This window comes from Balaenoptera musculus, chromosome 10, assembly GCF_009873245.2.
Source record: "Balaenoptera musculus isolate JJ_BM4_2016_0621 chromosome 10, mBalMus1.pri.v3, whole genome shotgun sequence".
Classification (NCBI taxonomy): Eukaryota; Metazoa; Chordata; class Mammalia; order Artiodactyla; family Balaenopteridae; genus Balaenoptera; species Balaenoptera musculus.
In genome coordinates, this window is record NC_045794.1 from 36220191 (window position 1) to 36237433 (window position 17243).

Here is a 17243-nt window from a genome sequence, read left to right on the forward strand (position 1 = left end):
TTGAAAGAGATTGGGGGAAGGGGGATAATGTATTCACCCTTACCATATTTTATTCATTTCTGGGATGGGACCCTTTGCTTCAATCACAGTTTACTCAGAACCTGAAGAAAGCTAAAAAGCCTCTGACATCCAAAACCAAAGCACCAAGGCTTAATTTCAAAGAATCTCAACAGATTCAGTTAATCTGGTTGCCCAATTCAAAGCAGATATAAGCAGTAAATAAAAGGGTAGTGGAATACCTATTAAAGAGTGGTAGATTGATAACAAAAGAAGTGACTCCTTATAATCTGAGTAATGGCAGAGAGAAAAAGCAAGATGCAGGTGAAAGTTCCTAATGATTATAAAGTATGTGAATGCACTTAACACGGCTAGTTATCAATGAAGAACTGTTTCATGTTAAAATAGAGAACACCAAAAGCTCACATTTATTGAGCTTTTACTATGTTCTAGGCTCTGTGCTATTCCTTTACATGCATCATCTCAATCTTTGCAATAATCCTGCATTTCTTTCTATGATTTCCCCCTTTTACAGGTGAATAAATTCAGTTTAAAGAGATGAAATATATACACAAAGGCACACAGCTAGTTATATGCGACAGAGTTGTGATTTGAACCTAGCTCTGCCAGATACCAAAACCCATGTTCTTTGTTCTTATTTGGGGCTCTCTTCATTTTTACTTTTTTAATAAGAGCAGTAGTAGTAGTAGTAGTAGTAGTAGTAGTAGTAGTAGTAGTAATACTAGTAGTAATTATGTTCAATATCCTCTCTTTAAGAAATCAAAAAATATTATGTACTATATTTGAGAAAATTTTGAGCACAGAAAGGTTGAAGTAACCTTTTAATTAGCATAAAGTTCATCTGAAAACTCATTTCCTCAGAGCATTTTATTTCTTGAAAATTCCCAATAATTGATAGGAGGAGGATTTTTTAAGGTGTTATTTATTATCTGTAGTCATATTTTTGTGCCATTGTTTTTCTTTTGTTTGTTTGTTTTTTTAATTTTATTTATTTTTGGCTGCGTTGGGTCTTCGTTTCTTTGCGAGGGCTTTCTCCAGTTGCGGCAAGCGGGGGCCACTCTTCATCACGGTGTGCAGGCCTCTCACTATCGCGGCCTCTCTTGTTGCGGAGCACAGGCTCCAGATGCACAGGCTCAGCAGTTGTGGCTCACAGGCCCAGTTGCTCCGCGGCATGTGGGATCTTCCCGGACCAGGGCTCGAACCCGTGTCCTCTGCACTGGCAGGCAGACTCTCAACCACTGCGCCACCAGGGAAGCCCTGTGCCATTGTTTTAAATGAGTCACTTGGTTTTTTAAATTTTGTTTTGGAAACACCTCTGCATCCTCATTTTGATACCACAAGGAACAGCCATTCTTGTAAACTGCTTCTTGAGTTTCAAGAGGAAAAGTAACATCTTTATAAGGCATTAACCAACTGATAGGAGTTGTCACAATCCTTTGCTTTGCTGGGCACTAGATGCTCTGATTTGTTTTTCTTCTTCTTGCTTTGAATGAGGTTGCAAACATCAATTCCTAGAGAAGTGGTCTGAGATTATGACCAAGGCACATATGGGGACATGTAACAGTCCGACAGGGGAGTCACAGTTGATGACAGGACACTTGTCCTGCAAACCCTGAGAGGCTGAAAATAACTCAGGGCAGTTCTTAGATGGCAAATGGAAACCTCCTGTGAAAGATGAAGAGCTCTCTGGGAATGATGGATTGTAACTCTGAGGAGTCTGATAGAAGAAGAATTACACAGGAGCCCAGTAGAGGAGCTGAACACTTGTACCTTAGTTACGCCCTCAGTTATACCTTATGTGTCTTCTTCAGCTCAACAGTCTGAAGAGCAATATCTTGAAACTCCCTTTTCTGTTTATTCTCAGATCATAATCACATTTTGTGAGCTTGGCTTTCATTCAAAGCATGAAATCTCAGGGACTGGTAACCCAGGCCCCATGCAACTCAGGTGACTAAGAAAAAGGGGCAGTTCACAGTTATGGATTTGGTGAATGGGAACTACCAGTTAATAATTTGAGTCATAACCATTTAATTTTCCAAAAACTGAAAATAATATGCTATTGACATTGAAAATAAGATTAATTAGAGGAAACACCGAGGGTAGGGTGGTAAGGAAAAACCTATGGTTATGAAGGTCAAGCTAAAATTTTATTTTTTGTTCCCTTTAGTCTAAAGGAGCTTGTGTTAGATGCCATAGTGTGAAAGTCCATTACGTCAATGACAGGATTGTGGTTGTACGCAATATTATTTTGGTTCTGATTCCAGAATATGAGGTTGGGAACTGTTTCTTAAAGATTGAAAAATGTCACTTAGGACAACCATCTTGCCTGTGTGGAAAACCTACTGCACATTCTTCCTCAGGAGGTGATACAAACTGAAAATGCTAATAGGTTCAAAAAAGTTTAAGGTAAATGGATTGATGTTAAATCCATAATTCAATATTAAAACAAAGCAAGACACTTTGGGGATATCGAAACCTTAAGAGGTCAGCCTCCAAGAGGATAGCCATTCCCTCACAAACGTCCTCTTGAACCACTTGTCTTGTTTCATCACATCCATCACTTTATCATTCCTGACTTCATTGGGAATGTCTTACAGCTTAATCTCACCCAGATTTCTTTCACCAGTGTTACCACTACCAGCTGAGAACAGTGCAAGCAGATGATGGCTTCTTCTAGAAAAGGGAAAGTAAGAAAACAACCACTATCGGCCTTTTCACATTTTTCCTTTTCTTTTCCTTTTCTTTACTTGTTCGTCTTCTTTTCTGCAGATCACCTTTAAGGAAAGCTAAACAAAAAGTTTTCAAAATGGTGTACCACCTGTGGGGAAAACAGGAAAGCAAAACAAGTTTGAAGTCATTGCTAATGGCAAATCCCCAATCCCAGCCTAACTGTGGGTTTAAGGAAAAGTTCACTCAGAGTCCATCCTCTCTGAGAAGGCTCCAAACTAAGAATCTTCCTGCAATAGAAAGCTTATTATCTTCCCTGGTTACTTAACTCCTTTTATGGAAGCTTTATTTTAAAGGTCATTTCAAAGTTCTATTTTCATATTTCCTCTAGCCTGGTTCATAAATTTTAAGAATATAATATTTAAAAACATATGAGAACTCTGTTTGCTAAAACTACTGCTTCCTTGGCACAGGCTAGAGGGAAATATTTAACAATAATTATGCCTGAGGCATTATGCCTCCACCCTCACCCTGTGTTTGAAACGTGATGTTCTAATAATAGAACTCTAGAGTTTATTTTTACACAGGCAACGGGAAACAAAGGCAAAATGCATATACCAAATCAGGAAGCCATTGGTATGTGAACATTCCCTCATGAGTATTAAAAAAAGAAAAAAAAAAAAGACGAAGAAGCAGCAGCAGCATTTTCATGGCACAATCTAATACTATTTATAAATGAACTACATCTATTTTTGATGGGAAATGACTGAAAATAGCCAGTTCCACTATTTGGAAACTACTTATAGCCATTTACAAATATAAATTAGCAAGACGATTTTTTTTTTCAGTTTTAATTTCTTTTTTTTTTAAGCATCGTTATTGAGTATAATTGCTTTACAATGGTGTGTTAGTTTCTGCTTTATAACAAAGTGAATCAGCTATACACATACATAATCCCCAGATCTCCTCCATCAGCAAGACGATTTTTTTAGGAATTGTACATCATGGCTTCCCTGGTGGCACAGTGTTAAGAATCCGCCTGCCAATGCAGGGGACACGGGTTTGAGCCCTGGTCGGGAAGATCCCACATTGCCATGGAGCAACTAAACCCGTGCACCATAACTACTGAGCCCGTGCGCCTAGAGCCCGTGCTGCTCCACAACAAGAGAAGCCACCACAATGAGATGCCCGAGCACTGCATTGAAGAGTAGCCCTGCTCGCCGCAGCCTAGAGAAAGCCTGTGCAACAATGAAGACTCAACGCAGCCAAAATAAATTACAATAAAAAAAAAAAAGAATTTGTACATCAGTTTTAAACTTGCACAGAAATCATTTATAAAACTAAATCAGCAGTAAGTTCTATATTCTAAAAAATTATGAGTCAAAATATATACTAATATTTGGTAGTTACACAAGGAGCATGTAAACTGTATTGGAAAGTATGTCCAGGGGGCAGTGACCTTCTCAAACTCGTATCACACATTCCAGTTAAATGTCTACATTTCCAAAAACACGTCAACATTGTTGAGCGTAGGGCTGGTAGACAGTGCCCTAGAGTATTTCTGTCTTTTCCTTTTGGGAAGTAACCGTATGGGCTGCTTCTGTATTACCATTCACCCACTTGCTCCTTTGCCAGCATGGTCTTTAGAATCTCATGAGTGAAAACCAAGAGAATCTACTGAGAAGGGATTAAATAATAAGATAGTTCAGTTGGGTCAAGAATAGTAATCGGCATTTCAGAAAAGCATTAATTCAATTGGGCAGTACCCATAAAAATGTTAGTGCTCTCTAATTAAAAGGTGCAGATGAAAAAAAAAAGGTATTTTAACTCTCATGGGAAAAGTGAATAAGAGTGAAATCCAGTGAGGGAAAGGCACTTTCATACTCTGCTGTTGGAAGTGTTTATTTTTATAAATATTTTGGACGACAGTTTAGCAACATTTATATCAAAAAACCTCTAAAAGGCTAGGTCCCTTAAAATCTGCTTCTAGAATTTAGCCTAAGAAAATAGTAATTGAACATGTGCACAGATACATATGTGTAAAGATGCTCCTTGCAGCAGTGTTTATAAAAGCAACAAATTGGAAAGAACTTATATGTTCATCAGTGGAGGAACTGTTTGACTAAATGGTATTGCAACTACTAAACACGATGGTGCAGAGCTTTTTCTCAAGCTAGAAAAATGGCTGTGATGGGTGTTTTTAGAACAGTACGTATAGTATGGTATCATTTTAGTGAACGTGCATGTGTGTTTGTGTGTGCGTGAGAGAGAGAGATCCAAAATATTAAGAAGCTCGGCTCATCTCTGGGAGATGGGATTACATATGACTTTTATTTATTCCTTTATACTTCCCTGTATCTTCAGAATGTTTTTTGTATTGAGTGTATATTACTTTTATCATCAGAAAAAAAAAAAAAAGGTATATTTTCCTAAGAAAAAAGCAAACCAAGCTCCTGCTAAATGCAAAGCCTCAGCAGAGAACTCAGGGTGAACAAGACCCGGCCATTGGCCTTCAGAAGCTGATAGTGTGTTTAACAGAGTGGGGAAGGAGACAGTGTGATTTGTACAAATATTATTCTGGGTCACTCCTAAGTTTACCCTGATTGTCACAGAGTCACCAACAAGGGGTGTTCTTGGACTCTCTAACAGACTTGGAATCCTCACTTCTAGGTACACCTCCACCTTGAATGAGCAGCTTTTCCACTGCGCTTCTTTCCCGCCAACACATTCTTGAACGCCCCGTCAAAGACACTCGCACGCATATCCCCCAACACGCGATTGGCTGAGCTGACTTCCTGTGCGGCGCCCTTGTGCATCCGTGTACTTCTCCTTATCCCTGGTACTAACGTGTTACTTCCTTTTCTCCCACCCCTGCTTCTCATAATAGTAATCTTTCTACCTTCAGCGTTCAGCCTTCCATGCCTGCAGTTCTTGGCATTTTTCTTTGTACTTTGCATTTTCTCACTATCAAGTGTTCTTACAGGCCGAGGAGGTGATCTGAATAAAAGGAATAAAAATTGATGTAGCCTCGGGCTTCCCTGGTGGCGCAGTGGTTGAGAATCTGCCTGCTAATGCAGGCGACACGGGTTCGAGCCCTGGTCTGGGAAGATCCCACATGCTGCGGAGCAACTAGGCCTGTGAGCCACAACTACTGAGCCTGCGTGTCTGGAGCTTGTGCTCCGCGGCAAGAGAGGCCGCGACAGTGAGAGGCCCGTGCACCGCAATGAAGAGTGGCCCCCACTCGCCGCAACTAGAGAAAGCCCTCGCACAGAAACAAAGACCCAACACAGCCAAAAATAAATAAATAAATAAATAAATAACATCATCCTCATTAAAAAAAAAAAGAATCCTCCTGCCAATGCAAAAAAAAAAAAAAAAAAAATGATGTAGTCTCTGCTATCCCTTGCAGTAATTTTGCACACTTTATAAAGAAAAAAATGTTCCGCTATCTCTTACGCCTTGAACCTGCCTGGACTCTGCTACAGTTAGGGAAAACACCAGAATATATCTCATTTATAAACTGCATGGCATATAAATAAATTTTCATTATGTTCTATATTTCATGGAATCTAAATATTTACATAAAGGCTCTTGCCTCTAAACTTTTGTTTCCCTAAAACTTGCGATATACAGGGATTCAAGATTTACTGAAAAATAGAAAATCCTATATTTTCACTTTAGTTTTTTGCTATAATTAAAGTTTTTTTTTTTTTTCTTGTTGTGTTCTTCCTGGAATTAACTACTTTGTTTTGCTAGTCTTAAAGACCGCAGAGAGCCTCATGTGTTTTCCACATTCACATATCAGTTGCTCTTTAATTATGTGAGTGTTTTGATATTGTTTATTTTTCATAGTGTAATTCCTCAGCTATCATTGTTAGACAATAAGACTTTTTGTGTCCTGCTTTCTGTAGAGGTTGAGACCATTAATCCAAATAAGCCTGGAATACTCTCTAATCTCATAGTAAATGACAGCCCTAACAGGGCAGGAATAAACTGTTTGGAAATTCTCTAGAATTTTTTAATCTGATACAATCAGATAATATCACTTACCGTCCAAGGCAAGTTTCCAACATACTTACACATAAACGAGAGTTTGAGCAAAAATCCCAAACTGATTGCTTTGTATCCAGATCTTGGACAAATCATTTAAAATTTGCATTTTAAACTCTAGGAGTAGATGCCTCTATTGTGAAATGGGACTTCCAATCTTGATTTTGCAGGGTTTATTTGAGGACGCTTGAGAAGTGTGAGTTTGGGCACATGTTGAGCAGCAAGTTCTTTCCTGGACTCACCAAGTGCTGACGCCAGGGATTCCAGGAGAGTGCTTAGTTAGCTGAGCTGCTCATCTCTAAGTGACCTAAATGCCATGGAGCAGTTCCACCCAGGCAGCTGTTTCCCCAGATCCTCTCCTTCCCTGGCCCTTCTTTCTCCACCCAGAAGACAAGCCTCACCATCATGTAATCATCATGTGACCCTTCATGTACCCCAAGCTCCTGTTCAAGGAAAATCCAGATAACTTACGAGAAGTTTTCCTACCAAGTAATTTCAGTCATCCCTTGGTATTCACAGGGCGGTTACCAAAGTCTTTGGATGCTCAAGTCCCTTGTATAAGATGGTGTAGTATTTGCATATAATGTATACACATCCTCCCATGTCCTTTGATCATCTCTAGATTACTTGTACCTAGTACAATGTAAAGGCTATGTAAATAGTTGTGAATACAATGTAAATATCATGTGAATAGTTGTTGGCACAGGGCAAATTCAAGCTTTGCTTTTTGGAACTTTCTGTAATTTTTTTTTTTTTTTTAAGTCTGACGTTGGTTGAATCCACAAATTCTGGCAGCGTAATTTTGCTGCTTGCATTTTTATCCTGATTTGGTTAAAAGAGCCCTTTGGGCTCTTTTTTTTTTTTTTTTAAAGCACTTTTCTTTTTTATAGCTACTTTATTTATTTATTTTATTTTATTTTTGGCTGTGTTGGGTCTTCGGTTCATGCGAGGGCTTTCTCTAGTTGAGGCAAGTGGGGGCCACTCTTCATCGCGGTGCGGGGACCGCTCTTCATCGCGGTGCGCGGGCCTTTCACTATCGCGGCCCCTCCCGTCGCGGGGCACAGGCTCCAGACGCGCAGGCTCAGTAGCTGTGGCTCACGGGCCCAGCTGCTCCGTGGCATGTGGGATCTTCCCAGACCAGGGCTCGAACCCGTGTCCCCTGCATTAGCAGGCAGATTCTCAACCACTGCGCCACCAGGGAAGCCCCCTTTGGGCTCTTTTGTTGAAGGAGATGCCCTACAAATAGAAGGAGGAAAGAAGCCAGCTGAGAGCAGGGAGACCTGGAAAACATCACTTGGGTACATTACACCCAACCTTTCTTACTCCTTCTCTCCTATACTACTCTGCCAGGAGCTGATTTCTCAGACCTCCCCTTGCTCAGACGAAGCACGTCTCTCTTCCCAAGTGTGAAATGTCAAAGCCAACGGTTAAAGACAAAGGTGGTCAGGTCACTCTTCTGCAATGGTTGGCAGCATTGTTTTTGTTTATTTTGATATAATGACAAATGAACATAGATAGTCTTTTTAACCACCGCAGTCTTTAAGTACAGCTTTGGGTCAGATTGCTGCAGATGAGTAAATGGATGCTAAATTGGTGGAATCTAGTGTCCTCGGAACCAGAGAGGGCAATGGCTATGAACAAATAAAACATATTATAGACTCTAAACTGTAATTAGAAATTTACTTGATATTTTTTCCAGGAAGAAAGAAGTATTAACAGCTAGAGACTCTGCTCACTTCCTTGGCATTAAAGACATTTGCCTAAGACCCTCAGGGTAACGATAAGTTACTCTGATGAGTATAAGAATTAATAAGTTTCCTAGTGGGGAAGTCAGTAACCATACGTAAGCTCCAATCTCTAAAATGATTTGACCTGATAAATTTTAAACCATCTCTTAAAGTGTTTTTAAACTTAAGCTGCTGAACAGGAAAGATTGGGTTTCAGGGGTTTTTTGTATTTCATCTTGGTGCCATTTGATTTGGTAGAAAAGACTAAAGATAAAATTTTGAGTAGATTTTGAGAGGTCAGGACTAGAATAATCCATCTGTGAATAATCAGTCATTTTGAAGAAGATTATCAATATTTATCCTAGGAAACTATTAAAACTTCAAAACTTTAGAAGAGGATTTTTTTTGAATTTTTTTTTAGTTTTTTTGTCATTTCAATACCTGTTGGATGAGTCAGGCCTATAGTGGAACTTATAACGGAAAAATCCAGCCTTTTTTTTTTTTCCAAACAGTACTGTTTTGTTCATAGTTGAGTCTTTTCTATTTGGGCTAGTTGCCTTGTTTGTTAGATATTCTTTCTAGCCCAGCGTTTTGTTTCTCCCTTCTCTTCCCAGTCACCTAGTGGAATGTTTTCTGCCAAGAGATGGGAAACCTGGATTTCACAGCCGTACGAAGTTGGCACTCTTTCCCCCGGCATTGCATTCTAATAATACCATATCAGAGTCTGACCTAGTTATTTCATACAGACAACTCTTGCCAAACCAGTGGCGTTTTCCTCCAACAAAGGGCCATGGTCTTCTATCATACAGGAGAGACGTGCGTACAGACCAGATTATCTGGGAGCTTGCTGCCAGCCCGTGTGGCTGAGCAAGGGCTGTGTGGGGAGGAATGCCTGCAGCCATGCGCAGATGTGGTTCTCACTCCAGGCCTCATTCTTCAGAACGTGACTTCAGTGAGCTCCTGTCGGACGCCACCAAAGAGAAAGGCAGCAGACTGTGGGCTCCAGAGAGCAAGCTGCTTTGTACACGTTTCAGACGTCTGTAATAATGACCAGGTTTTCATGACTATATTCTACCTTCCTCCACTGCCCCTCTGCCTCATAGTTTTTTCCTCTCCACACGGTTTTCCTCTAGCAGCTGCCCAGGTTGTCACCAATAGTAACATCTTCACTGAAAGGAAGAGAAATGGAAGAGAGGGGCCTCAAGAACTCCATGGCTGAAATGAAAACGACAGGCCTTAGCATTTTTGTATAGCTTTTTTTAAAATGTATTTTAAAAGTAATTAATTAATTATTTTTAATTGAAATATAGTTGGTTTACGGTGTTATTTTCAAATGTACAGCACAGTGATTCAGTGATATATATATGTTCTTTTTCAGATTCTTTTCCTTTATAGATTGTTATAAAATACTGAGTAGAGTTCCCTGTGCTATACAGTAGGTCCTTGTTGGTTATCTATTTTATATATAGTAGTGTGTATATGTTACTTCCAAAGTCCTAATTTATCCCCCCCACCCTTTCCCCTTTGGTAACCGTAAGCCTGTTTTCTGTGTCTTGTATAGCTTTAAATACTCTTAAAGTTTACTGGTTTTAAAGAGCTGAAATTGGAAATAAAAGAATTGGGTGGTAGCCTCAGCCTGGTACACTCATGTGTCTGTTTTTCTGGCCCCTCAGCACCCTGGCTGGGAAAGGTCTCAGGCCAAGTCACACTGTTTAGCTGCTCTGTGGTGGAAAAGAGGAAAGGAGGGACAAGTATCAGTTTGTATATGTTTAGCAAAAAAATACATCTTCTCAAAAGTGTGAAGAAAACGGGAAACTGGTGGCGGTAAAATAAGGTGATTTGTATAGTACTAACTGATGCTGAATGAAGAGAAGAATTAATCACATTTAATGATTAAGGGGTTCCACCAAATGACTGCAAAATGCAACCTCCCCATGACTTTTAATGGAAAAAAATTGCAAAGTATTACTTATCAGTTAAAAAAAATTCCGATTCTTTTTTTTTTTTTTTTATTCCGATTCTTAAACGACAACATTCACATAAGCAGTCTGACCAGCTGTGTGAGAAACACAAACTCAGGGCTTTCCTTAGAGCAAATTAAAACAATTCTATCCAAATCCCTAAGGTAATAGAGATTGTTGTAAACTGTATTAGGTCTGTGTTCTGCCATTATGACTTTGTTTTTACGCCATAAGGCTTTTAAGCTTTAAATTAAAGGCTCATTTATTTGTTCTTGTTGCTGGCATTTTTGTTTGCTTTCTTGTTTTTTGCTAGGAGTGAGGGATTATCTTGTGTGGATTTGGGGACAAATACCAATGACCAGTGTATCTTTTGTGTGTATCAAAGCATTTTCTGGCATTTGTTTAAGGTTATAAAATGATACTTTCTATAAAGTGATGGGGTTCAGAGAGAAGTCATGAAAATTCATGAAAAGGTGGCAAAGGTAGGATGAGATTTTCATAAACAGTGCTTTGTCTTAGATTTTTTTCTCTTGTTAAATGAACTTTGGTCTTTCAGATAGGCATCTCTGGTTACTGTGTTCATTTCCAAACTTGATACTCCTTTTGCTCATCCAGGTGGGCATAATTCTGGGATAACTGTGTTACATTCATAATGCTGATACTTTCCCACACATTTGTAGAATAATGCTAACCTGCTCAATTTAAGGACTTCTTTCACCAAGAACAGACTATGCTTGCAAAGATCATGTGACCATGCCCTCTTGGTCAAGTAACTAGTTATGGATTTATTTCTCTTTCTCTGTAAATATACTGATGTACCTATTAAAGCTAGAAAATAAACACTTATAAATTGGCACTTTTCAAAAAACTATATTAAAATTTATTTTTCTATTCCACACAGGAAGAATTTAATGGAAAATCTGACTCCCTCTTTTTTAATGATGGTCAGCGAAGAATCGACTTTGTTCTAGTGTATGAAGATGAAAGTAGAAAAGAGACCAATAAAAAGGGTTCAAATGAAAAACAAAGGGTAAGTTTTTTATCCTATTTTCTTTTTATTCCTTATAATATTGTGAAATGAAAAAATAAAGTGCTATTTTTATGTAAGCAATAAAGTGAAACTGGTGTTTGAAATATCATACAACAAACATACCTTCATATTTTCTCTGTTCATCATTCCCTCAAGGCATGGTAACAGAAAAAAAGTTTTTTTTAACTTTTTAAAGTTTGGAACAGAAACTTCCTCAGGCTCTTAAGCTGAAGGCGGACTTTCTTCAGAGGAATTGCACTTTCTATCTGTAGAAGAGATTTACATTAAAAGCACACTTGGCGATTTGCAACTAGGTATGAAAGGAAGCTAATGATTAACAATGACAGCAAGTGTAATAACAACCAGCATTCAGGGAGTGCTAACTCTTGGATGGTCTGTGCATTTTGCATGCATTTTCTCATTTAATCCTGAGAACAGTTTATGAGGTGCCTTTTATTTTCATACCATTCTGGATGACAAACTTGATCCATAGGTTAAATGACTGCCCAAGTTCATGGACTCTAGTCTAAGAACTGGTGGAGCTATGGTTCAAACTCTTGTCTTGAATCTCGAACCTGTGCTCTTGGAACCGGACATTCAAATTCTAATTCTGCCACTGTATTATATGAAATAATTCTAGTTGAGGTAACACTAGCCTCGGATTACAGTGGCTTAATAAAATAAAAGTTTACTTATTGCTCGTGTCAAACAAATGTGGCATCCCTATTTGGCACAATGGTTTGGGGGTACAGGCAGGGCTTTGTTCCTTGCAGTCATTCAGGAACCCAGGCTGACACAGAGGCTTTGCCATTTTCAACAGGTAGTTTCTAAGATCATCCTAAGCATCAATAAATGGTAGATGGGATGAGAGAGAGAATGAAGAAAGTACTCGTGCTTCTCTACCTCTTTGGACTGGAACTGACTATATCAGTTGTGTTCACATTCTATTGGTCAGAACTCTGAAAGGTGGAAAGCATAGTTTCTGGCCGGAGAGCCATTTCTCAGTAGGAACTCCATGCTGTGGACGGGGAACATGAGTTTTTGGTGCACAGTGGCTTGTCTTTGCCGCAGCTACCAACTGGCTGTGTGACTTGGATGAATTTTCTTATCAGAATCGTATTTTTTTATTATTTTTGAGATGCCTATTATTTTTACATTTTGACATCTCTGAAATCAGGGTACATCTTAAAAAAGGTGTATCATAATTTCATTGGCTGCATTTTTTCTTATTGGTACTTAAAATATTGGCTCACTATACAACCAATGACATCTTAGATTTAGGAAAATGGGAATCCCAGTACCTAGTCCAGAGGATTATGGTTAGGATTAAATAAAACAATTAAATTAAATAGATGTTAATTCTTATACCTTCCCTTTTATTTGGGGTTTTCTTTTTTTTTTTTTTTTTAAAGTCTTTATTGAATTTGTTACAATATTGCTTCTGTTTTATGTTTTGATTTCTTGGCCCTGAGGCATGTGGGATCTTAGTTCCCCGACCAGGGATCGAACCTGCACCATCTGCATTGGAAGGCGAAGTCTTAACCACTGGACCACCAGGGAAGTCCCTGGGGTTTTCTTAAATGCACTGGTATGAAAAGGCATCACTCTCCTGTTTTTATATAATTTTATCACTAGAGGAAACTAGCTTACAGTATTTTATCATTTTCCTGTGGACACTAAGGTATCTTCTGTGCAGTCATGGTCACCATCATCAAATATTTATTAGGCATCCATATGCCAATGGAACAGAATTGAGCACTATATAAAGTAAGTTAAACAAACCTAATCCATTAAAGTATAGAGGAAACAGTTCTAGTTTTAGAAAAGAGCTTCTCTGCCGTGGTAAAGGAGTCCTAGAGCCTCTTACATTATTAATAAGGTCTGCATTTGCTTTACACAGAAACGTAGGTCCTGGAGTAACTCTCATAAATCAAGAGAAAAAAAAATCATCATTAATTTTGGCAATTCCTGAACTCATGGCTTGATACACCATGATGTTGGCTTTTATAAGCTGTGCTTTGAAGTGTTTTGAGTCTGTTTATACATATTACTTAATTTAGAATTCAAAGCTCGGCCTTGGAATCACATTTTTATTAATTGGAAAATCATTTGCGCGTTCCATCACACTCCCTGTCAGGACGTATTCAGGATTTAACATAACGCCAAGGAAAGACAATTTCAAAATTCTTCTTTCTTTGAGAGGGAAAAAAGAAGTATGTCTAAATCATATTGATTTCCTAAAACAACACCAAGGTTGACTTTGCCAGGGGCTGATCTAAAAAGTATTGTTAAATTCTTGTTTAGAGGTGGAGAAGGATAGAACTGATAGGGCTATGAGTATTCAAAACATAGAAGAGCAAAAGGCTGCATCTGCACATGAGCAAAATAGAAATTATTTTTCTACACCAAACCTCCAAATATCATGTAACTTTGTCTCCTTATATTAGTGAAAATACCTCAGAACTTCACACCTCCCTTTAAAAAGCATAATCCATTTACGTTTAGATTACACATGAGGATGATCATAAGTTGTTCCAATAATAAGTGTTCGCTTAGCTAGTACTGCTGTCCGTGGCACAGAATCAGTTTGAATGTTTTTTTTTTTTTTTTTTTACTGCAAGTAACAGGAAAACCAAACTCAAAATGGCTTAAATGCTAAAAGGAAATAATAATTCTCTCACTTAAGAAATAGCCCGGACAAAGGAGCATTTCTGAGTTAGGTAATTTATTGGCTTAATGAGGTCATCAGGAATTGAGGTTCATTTCATCCTTCCGCCCTGCCATCCTCAAATGTTGGCTGTTCTTAAACTGTCTTCACTTTGTTACAAGATGTTTGCTGCATTTCCAGACATCCAGAGGCAGAAAGAGGGAATGCCCTTTCTCATGGTCCTTTCGAAGGGGGAAGAAAGCTCCCCTCTTCCTTTTACTGTTGATTATCTGTCACAGGTCTATTCCTAAACCAACTATGGCAAGATGAATGGAATTACCATCATTAGCATAGACTAATCAAGACTAGTCTTTCCTCTCTTGAATCACCTGATCACCCAGTATCTGACAGACCATCAGGCTTTTCTTAGTAATGAAGAAGGGAGAATGGCTGTTGAATAGGCAGCCAGCAATGTCTGGCACAGCACATGATTAAATATATATAAATAGGTTTGCTCTATGTTGTGAAGAGCAAAAATGTTTTAAATAAAACAAATTCCCATGTATTTCTCGAGCTCTTCCTGCTCAGTTTTGTTAGTCATGCTCTCTTCCATTTCCTTTATCCAAGACTGCTAACCAGTGGCAGAACTGATCTATTCTGAATTTCATTTTGTCTGACACTTGACCTCCCTTCAAACAGATGTGTTTATGACCAAGTAATGGTATAACGCAGATGATGGTAAAGAGGGTAGAAAGGTCTAGATAGCGCAATAACAGTATAAGAAATCCTGAATGTGTTATTATTTATCGATATTTACTTTTTTATCAGCAGAATCCATTCCTAAGAGTTGATGGAAAGTTTATTTCCTTGAAGGTGATGAAAAGTTTATATATGGAAGTATAAGTTTGTATTGTATATCTGACCTTAAGAATTCTTTAGTGGATCTGGCCAGTGGAGACTACAGAATAAGAAATTTTCCAAAAAATGAGTGTTGAATTAAATTATATGCAAACTTTCAAATTATGTGAGACAACTGACTAATTGGTTACAGGTCCTTTGAGCGTTTTTCTTTTTTTAATTTGTTTATTTTATTTATTTATTATTTTTGGCTGTGTTGGGTCTTCCTTGCTGCGTGCGGGCTTTCTCTAGTTGCAGCGAGCGGGGGCTGCTCTTCGTTGCGGTGCGCGGGCTTCTCACTGCGCTGGCTTCTCTTGTTGCGGAGCATGGGCTCTAGGCGTGTGGGCTTCAGTGTGGCTCATGAGCTGTAGAGCACAGGCTCAGTAGTTGTGGCGCACGGGCTTAGTTGCTTCGCGGCATGTGGGATCTTCCCAGACGAGGGCTCGAACCCCTGTACCCTGCATTGGCAGGCAGATTCTTAACCACTGTGCCACCAGGGAAGCCCCCTTTGAGCTTTTAAAACTGTTATCCATTGTTTTAGATGACTTATCATGAGGCTGGAACTCTACCCAGAAGCTAAATGAGATCTCTTTGCAAATGGTTAAAACTTCATCAAAAAGTTCTAATATGTTGAACACAGTACGTCACTCCATTTATTGAGGTTTTACATACTTTAGTAAAGTTTTATAATAATATCTATGAGGATCTTATACATTTTATTAACTATTATATTAAATTTTTGTTGCTGTTGTCAGACACATTTTAAATTGCAGTTTGTGATTTATTATTGTGTATGTTAAAAAAGAAGTCTACTGGTTTTTTATAAGTTGTATCTAGTTACCTTGATAAACTTTTTAGTTCTAATAGTTTCTAATGCTTGTTTTGAATTTTCTCAGAAGAAGACCATATGTCTACAAGTGACAGTTTTGCTGTACCTTTCTTTATATTTCATTCTTTTTCTTGTCCAAGTGATATGGCTAAGACCCCTTGAATAAAACCAGTAACACATAGTAGTCACCACTGTATTCCTGATTTTGGTGCAAATGGTTCTAAAATTTCACCGTTAAATATCACATTACTATAAATTTTTGGTAGTTTTCTTTTAAAAAGTTAAAGGAGTTCCCTTCTAGTCCTAGGTTGCTGTGAGTTTTTATAATTGGGTTTTAAAATTTATCAAATGCTTTTTTTTTTGTATCAAGGTGATCACACTGCTTTATTTGTCAGTAAGTCTTATGTGCATCAAGTGTATGATTATTTGTGGTTAATAAGATGATAACTAACAGTACAGATAACTCAGACATCATTCACTGTTGGCTTTAAAATGCAATGTATAATTTTTATAGTCATTAGCTTCCTGCTTATGCTAATACTACATTAACATAGTTTATTTATAATTCATTAAAAAGGATTTGAGGTCACTTACAGAATATACCAAAAATATAGATGAGGAAATCAAGGTGACAGAAATGTAAAAGCCAGAAAAATAAAATGAAGCCATGTGTCAAAGTAATAAACAAAATGATTTATTATTAACCATAAGGTCCTGTTCAGAAGTTAAGAGTTCATCTGCAAATTTGCCTCTGAGTTTCCTAGTAGCCAAAGAAAATAGAGGATGTTGTCAATAGCACGGTTTAAAGTTTCAACACAATAAAAAACAAAACTGGTTATTCAAAAGAAATACAATCTTTCTGGTCTAAAGATCCCCCAGAAAGAAATTTGTCCCATGGAGCCTCCTAAAGGGGAAGGCATGATTGAGTCGACTTAATGTTGCCGTACACTCTCCAAATTGAAAAAATAAAGGGATGGCAGAAGGGGATTATGAAGAATCAGAATAATATAAAAAAATTCCTGGTAATGACATGTTTGCTACAAATAGTCCATGAAAAATATTAGGCTAGGTTAAGTGATGATGGCAGCCAGTGTTGGGTGGTCTCACCTTCTCAGATAACTTTTGGTAGGTGTTCTGTCTTTTCTTTTCGGATATGAAATCAGGTTTAGCTTTAAGTCCTTAAAATTTTAGACTAAAGCAGGGAGCTCTTTATATTTTTATCCCCTTCCTTTACACCCTACTTGCTTAAACTAAGATTGTAGGTTAAAAGGAATAAATTAAATTAGAATCAGCAGTTTCAAATTACAACTACAAGATGTGTTGCTGGTGTAAGCATATTTGGTTTTATTTTTGAGTACTCAGCACAAGAGCAGTGAATCCGAATCTTGATTCTTATTTCCAAAATGGGAAGTGTCCT

At 38.1% G+C, this 17243-nt stretch overlaps 1 protein-coding gene across 2 annotated transcripts in view; it reads left to right on the forward strand.

Annotated features, from left to right (window-relative positions):
- The window catches only part of ANO6 (anoctamin 6), a 210420-nt gene that overhangs the window by 110275 nt on the left and 82902 nt on the right, over positions 1-17243 (forward strand). For both annotated transcript variants that reach the window (XM_036865316.1, XM_036865317.1), the window contains one exon: positions 11325-11453. In XM_036865316.1, coding sequence (XP_036721211.1) covers positions 11325-11453 — 129 coding nt within the window. The remainder of the gene's footprint in view (positions 1-11324; positions 11454-17243) is intronic.